The sequence below is a fragment of the Mytilus trossulus genome, chromosome 5, assembly GCF_036588685.1.
Source record: "Mytilus trossulus isolate FHL-02 chromosome 5, PNRI_Mtr1.1.1.hap1, whole genome shotgun sequence".
NCBI classification, from domain to species: domain Eukaryota; kingdom Metazoa; phylum Mollusca; class Bivalvia; order Mytilida; family Mytilidae; genus Mytilus; species Mytilus trossulus.
Window position 1 is genome coordinate 64,270,049 of NC_086377.1, and position 6,332 is coordinate 64,276,380.

General features: G+C 37.3%; 1 protein-coding gene across 1 annotated transcript; it reads right to left on the bottom strand.

Annotated features, from left to right (window-relative positions):
- Nucleotides 1-231: 231 nt before the first annotated feature.
- LOC134718197 (piggyBac transposable element-derived protein 4-like) lies at nucleotides 232-963 on the bottom strand. Its single transcript, XM_063580690.1, has 2 exons — nucleotides 499-963; nucleotides 232-352 (listed from the first exon to the last, which is right to left on the bottom strand). The coding sequence occupies exons 1-2, from the start codon at nucleotides 924-926 to the stop codon at nucleotides 232-234; spliced, it is 549 nt and encodes a 182-aa protein (XP_063436760.1). The 5' UTR covers nucleotides 927-963.
- Between the last annotated feature and the right edge of the window lie 5,369 nt (nucleotides 964-6,332).

Below are 6,332 nucleotides of genomic sequence, written 5' to 3' on the forward strand. Positions count from 1 at the left end.
ACATTTTCTACTATGAAACGTGCACATGCATAATATTTACCTTTATTGCTCAGTAATTATCCAACATTAATCCATAAAAAATTCAGTGAATAAAGAAGAAAAAATTGTCTTTCCACCGATATAAACTTTATCAAAATATATACAGAATAAATCAGATATCAATCCAGGTAAGTAAAAGAATTCCAAAAATATTCCAAAAAATGTATGAATCTCCATGAATATAGCCTCTATTTACACAAACAACTGTGGGAATAATTTCCTGTGATATGGCCTAAAACATTCTATGCACAAATTTACATTACACTGAGCACACCCAGTTTTGGGTTCCTTTCTAATTATATTTTGTGAGCACAATTTGCATGTCTTCTTCTTGGGCATATTTAATGCGTTTCCCTCGGTTTTGGTTTGTTGCCCCGATTTTGTTTTTTGTCCATGGATTTATGAGTTTTGAACAGCGGTATACTACTGTTGCCTTTATTTATTCGACCCAATGATTACGTGGTTGGAGTACTGGTCTTGGATCGACTGTTTCCTTTCCTATGAAATGGTCCTAGCATTTGGTGAGCTAGTTTCATTCTAAACTCGAGCTTAGTCATTTGACGCGGCCTGTTCTTTTTTGTCACTATTTGGTGATTGACAGACTCCCTCATAAGAAGGTATGCGTTGACAATACTGATGTCCACAAGGAAGTTGAAGAGGTATTTCCACCATTTCAAGCTCTTTCTGGAGATATTGTAGGTAGACCTCAACTGATCTGCATGGTCTACCCCATTCATGAACATGTTATAATGTTTGACTGACAGAGGACAAGGTACCTCTTTGATGGTACCATCTTTTTGCTTACGATTGACTTTGTCGGGTTCACCAAAACAGTTTGTTGATAATAAGTTAATGTTTTTCTTGTCCCTCCAAACTGTGACTCGCATATAATTTTGTTGCTTGACAACAAACTGGCCTTGTTTTTTGGGTTTGATACGGTCTCAACCAGCAGGTACTAGTAATCCTTTACAATTTGCTCTAATGCTTCAATGATCCCATAAACTTGGAAGTGAAGTGAAGAAACTATCACAATAAAGATGATGACCCAACCCAAACACAGGGGTCATAAGATCATGAACCACTCTTTTGCCAAGGTTTTGTTCTGGGTTATTGGCTGACTTTCCAGTATAGACCTGAAAGTCATGTATGTACCCATTTCTTGGATCTGCTCGAACCCAAACTTTGATCCCCCTTTTTGTAGGCTTCAAGGGAACATACTGTTTGAACCCCAACCTGCCATCATTGCTTCGTCAATGGATACTTCCATATTTGGTTTGTATTCTTGAAAGGCTTTATCACGAATTATTTCAAGTATCGGTCTTACATGGGCCAGTTTATCATGTCCGGGTTGAACTCGAGGTGGATTTTGTGTGGTGTTTGCCACATGTAAATATCTTTGTAATTCCTCATATCTGCTTCTTGAAAAAATTTCCTCAGGACTAGAAGAATGAAAAAGTTTATCTTTGTACCAATACATATCCATGTTGGGAACAGGAACGATTTCCATAACAATCTGACCCCCTATGTTTGCTTTGATTTCATCACTAGTAGTTGGGAGTCCAATTTTCATTTTGCCTCCCATTTGCCTAAGCTTTTGTTTGCGTTGCTTTTTCCGAATAAAGTCTTTTCGGGAAAATTAAATGAAAAAAATCTATCTCAATTTTTTCCTTGTCCATTTGCGTGGTCGGACCGGGCCGTGGACCTGTAAAATCATTTATTTGAAGCGGCCAAAGTTCATCACCCCATTTTGCAATTTCGGCAAGTGCAACATTGTCATCATCGCTATTAAAACCTTCATTTTCATCAGAATCGATGTCTGAAAATTCGATATCAGAATCAATATCATTCAATGAATCAATATGCTGCAAATATCTTTCTTCTGCAGCATTTATATCACGTAATTCAAAGCCATCAAAGTCACTTTCACTCTCGCCGCTACTATCTAAAATTTCAGCCATTGTTTTAACATTTTTATTGAAAACTCGCGTACACACGTGTAACAAGAATGTCTAAATACGGCGTAACCTTTGCACTTAAAATAAACAAATTTCACACAATGCAATGTTAAACCCTTTTCTATTGGACAGTATTTTTTAAATACTGGAAATCCCCCAAGATATAACCAATCGGAGCGGTTCTTTCAGAGTGGTGTCGATCACGAGTACAGACGGGATCGGCCATTGAACTTGTAAACAAACCACGACTGTAGTCGTTATCGGCCTGTGAGTGGTATATTTTTATCACGACTACAGGCGGGATTTAGGGCGAATGAGTTATTAAATGAATTGTTCTTCCTTGAGCTCTGTATAATGCTTTCCGTAAACATTTTGTTTAATCAGGGCATTAACAATCTGACCATAAGTGTGGTGCATCATATCATCTTTTCTTGGAGTAGCAAGTGAGATTAAACATTATGTTTCACGCCATTTCTATTAAAAAAAGAATATATTATAGAAATAATTGTCACGGTAAAAATAAAAGAATTATGTAATATATTCATGCTTCTCTATTTTTTTTCCTATACATATATATAAGTTCTTATTACAACAATTAACGATTAATTTAAATATTCAAACTCCAGCTCACCAAACTTCCAAATTTTGACAATGGCACTTTCATCATTATATACATTTAAGACTTGCAACTCTGAACAACTCGGTTCGACCAACAAAACAATATCGTTAGCATTTAATAATTATCACTAGTAGCAGTGAAAACTATCGTTACATATGATAAGGTCGTCCGCAGACCAACAATTTCTATAAGACACGACGTATATATTTGTTACGGGCCATATGAGTATTTGGACTATACGCGTATGGTCGGGGTGATTAACACGTTTAATACAGTTTATTGTATTATTCAAACGTTCCTAATGCATATTTGAAAAAATACCAAGAGTTTTCTCAATATACTGCTGAAATTTACCCCAAGGAACTTACTTTAAATAAATCAAATGTATTCGGTAATAACTGTCTTTTCCTGGATTTAGATATTTCGGTTTTAAACGATCCCAAGGGTGACTGGGGTATAGAAATATAGTCACTTGGTCTTCTCCCGACCGGCAGTAAAACGCTTGCCGAAGTGGGGCATCCGTTTGGCTGTGCGGGATGTATCAAGTTCGCAGTCACGTCTGGTCAGAAGGGGGACGTTAAATCCGATGCCTCGTGTAAAGAGAGTGCCTCGCTCTTTGCACGTAAAGAACCCTTGCAACAACTCTTTGAGGGGCCCATAGGTGGCCTGTTGCAAGGCAAAAGTACTGTCCCTATCCAATATATCCTCATTTTCCAGTGGCAGTCCAAATTATCCCGACCATCATCCCAGATGGCCTCTATTGTATCAACCTACCTATTGCATTTAGTGTAAACTTCTTCTCGTCCTGAATATGCATGAAATATTTGCCACTGGACGTTAAGCAACCAACAACCAATCAATCAATCGGTTTTAAACGGGAAGCTTCACACTAAAAGTTACGACAAAAGAGACGATTCTTCGTTCCCTATTGTTAATTTTCCATTTTTAGATGGTGATGTTCCTTTGGCACCACCCCCAAGGGTGACTGGGGTATAGAAATATGGTTACTTGGTCGTCTCCCGACCGGCAGTAAAACGCTTGCCGAAGTGGGGCGTCCGTTTGGCTGTGCGGGATGTATAAGTTCGCAGTCACGTCCGGTCAGAAGGGGACGTTAACTCCGATGCCTCGTGTAAAGAGAGTGCCACGCTCTTTGTACGTTAAGAACCCTTGCAACAACCCTTTGAGGGGTCCGTAGGTGGCCTGTTGCAAGGCAAATTTTCTGTCCCTATCCAATATACCCTCATTTTCCGGTGGCATTCCAAATTTCTCCGACCATCATCCCATATGGCCACTATTGTATCAACCTACCTATTGTATTTATTGTGAACTTGTTCTCGTCCTGAATATGCATGAAATATTTGCCACTGGACGTTAAGCAACCAACAATCAATCAATCCTTTGGCACCATCTTACGGTGTTTATATTTCACAACTTGTTCGCTATGCCCGCGTCTGTTGTGACGATTTTAACGAACGCAACCTAACTAAATATTAGTAGTATGTTATATACATAAACATTTTCATGGATCTACAATCTGTCGATAGCTATAACTTGGCATTGCACAATGTCATGTTTTTCTCTGGCTGTTTATGATCCATTGTATGTTGGATGTGAACGGATTGATTGTTTAGTCTTAGAAGCATGATTTTTTTATTAGTTGTTAGTGGCTTTGAACTTGCTGTCAGATAACTGCGAGTACTCTCAGATCTGTTCAGTGTTTTTTGTGTCGGGATGTGTAAGTACCCGGTCACGTCCACTTGTGTTTTTTTTTGTCTATCTGATGAGTTAAGCCTTTTTCAACTGATTTTTATAGTCCCTTCTTATGTTGTACTGTTATACCACTGTCCCAGGTTAGGGGGAGGGTTGGGATCCTGCTAACATGTTTAACCCCGCCACATTATTTATGTATGTGCCTGTTCCAAGTCAGGAGCCTGTAATTCAGTGGTTGTCGTTTGTTTGTGTGTTACATATTTGTTTTTCGTAAAAATTTTTTTACATAAATAAGGCCTTTAGTTTTCTCGCTTGAATTATTTTACATTGTCTTATCAGGGCCTTTTATAGCTGACTTTGCGGTATGGGCTTTGCTCAATATTGAAGGCCGTACGGTGATAAGTTGTTAATGTTAGTGTCATTTTGGTCTTTTATGGATAGTTCGTCTCATTGGCAATCATACCACATCTTCGTTTTTATACTATATGGTCCAAATACTCATATGGTCGAGCCCGTTAAATGTCAAACGAGTATAATATGCCAGCTATGCTTGCACTTATGGTAGAAGCATCGTTTTGGGACAAAGAACGATAACTCTTTCTAGACGACCCATCTGAAAAGTTTCGTCACTCTCGTTAAATCTCGTACGATTATTTTTTTTAATGGCTGCCAAAATTCAACGCGATCTTGAAAAAACGGGACAGATCGGAATAATTTCGATGTTTAATACGTCATGAATTTTTATTTGTTTGCAAAAACCAGAATTCAGAAATTTTGGTAACTTGTGTAGTTTATTTAAATTTTATCGTACCACGGAAATTACCGAAGTTAGGACAACAACATCTGACGCCATGTTTCGTCTGCTACAACATTCCATTATCAGTGAGGTCAAAACAAATCACCAAAATAATCACAGGTACTGCATTTAAAAGTCACAAAATCATAGTAAACGATAACATATTTAGTGTAAAAGTTCCGTCCAGTCATGGGAACACAGTAAAAACCTCTGCAAGTAATACATTTCGGATTTTTTTTTTATAATGGCCATGCGGCATGCGGGGTAAACTCCGGTGCACCGGTTGTGGTTGACCATGACTACTTATGTTCACCTGCCACATAATTCCCCATACCAAAGAACAGTGATAATGACGTTGGTTATACTGTTGAATGTGATCACGGTAAGTCATGAAACCCACAGACTAATTCAAAACTTATGATTACCTCCCCCCCCCCCTAATTCACAATCTGTCTGTTTTTAGTAAAAAAGTTGGTTAAAAAACTGACAATAAATGTGCAATGGGAGTTAATTTTATAATATAACCATGACTTTGATAGGTATATACATGTACAGGGCATACATTACTTGGGAGATTATCATATTTGTGGGCTACATCCTTAAACATTCAAGCTGCAACAGTCACCTGTATATTTTATGCATCAGTTTAAACCTGATCAAAAAACATTTTTACTGTTCCAAGTACTTCATCACTATATCACCATCAGGTTCACATTTGAACCTCTGTCTCAGTAACTAAAATTGAACCTATTCAACAAAAAAACCTGCAAATCTTACAAAAATTCTTTCACCATGTGAAGTTATCTAATTATCATCTTTTTAAAATGAGTAAATTAAATTTGTTACCAGCATCCTTTTCTTCAAAACATAAAGTTTAAGCATGGTATAATGTCAAATTTATTGAAATATTTGAAGAAATAAAACAAGACATTTGTTTAATTCCAGTTCTAAGGATTTGAAATAAAATGTAATGATGTATGAAATTTGGGTACTGACCTCATTACAGAATCATGGATTGTTTGGAGGTCAGTTGAAACCCATTTTTCTATTACTCTGGATGAACTCAAAATTAAATTGGTGACCGTGTAACTCTATTGTAAACAAGGATAGTCTAAAAAATGAGCACAGAGTAAACTTTTGTCTGGTTCATAGAAAAAGTTGGTGAAAAAGACTCACAATATAGGTGCAATTTGTGTACTCTCATGTTAGCAAC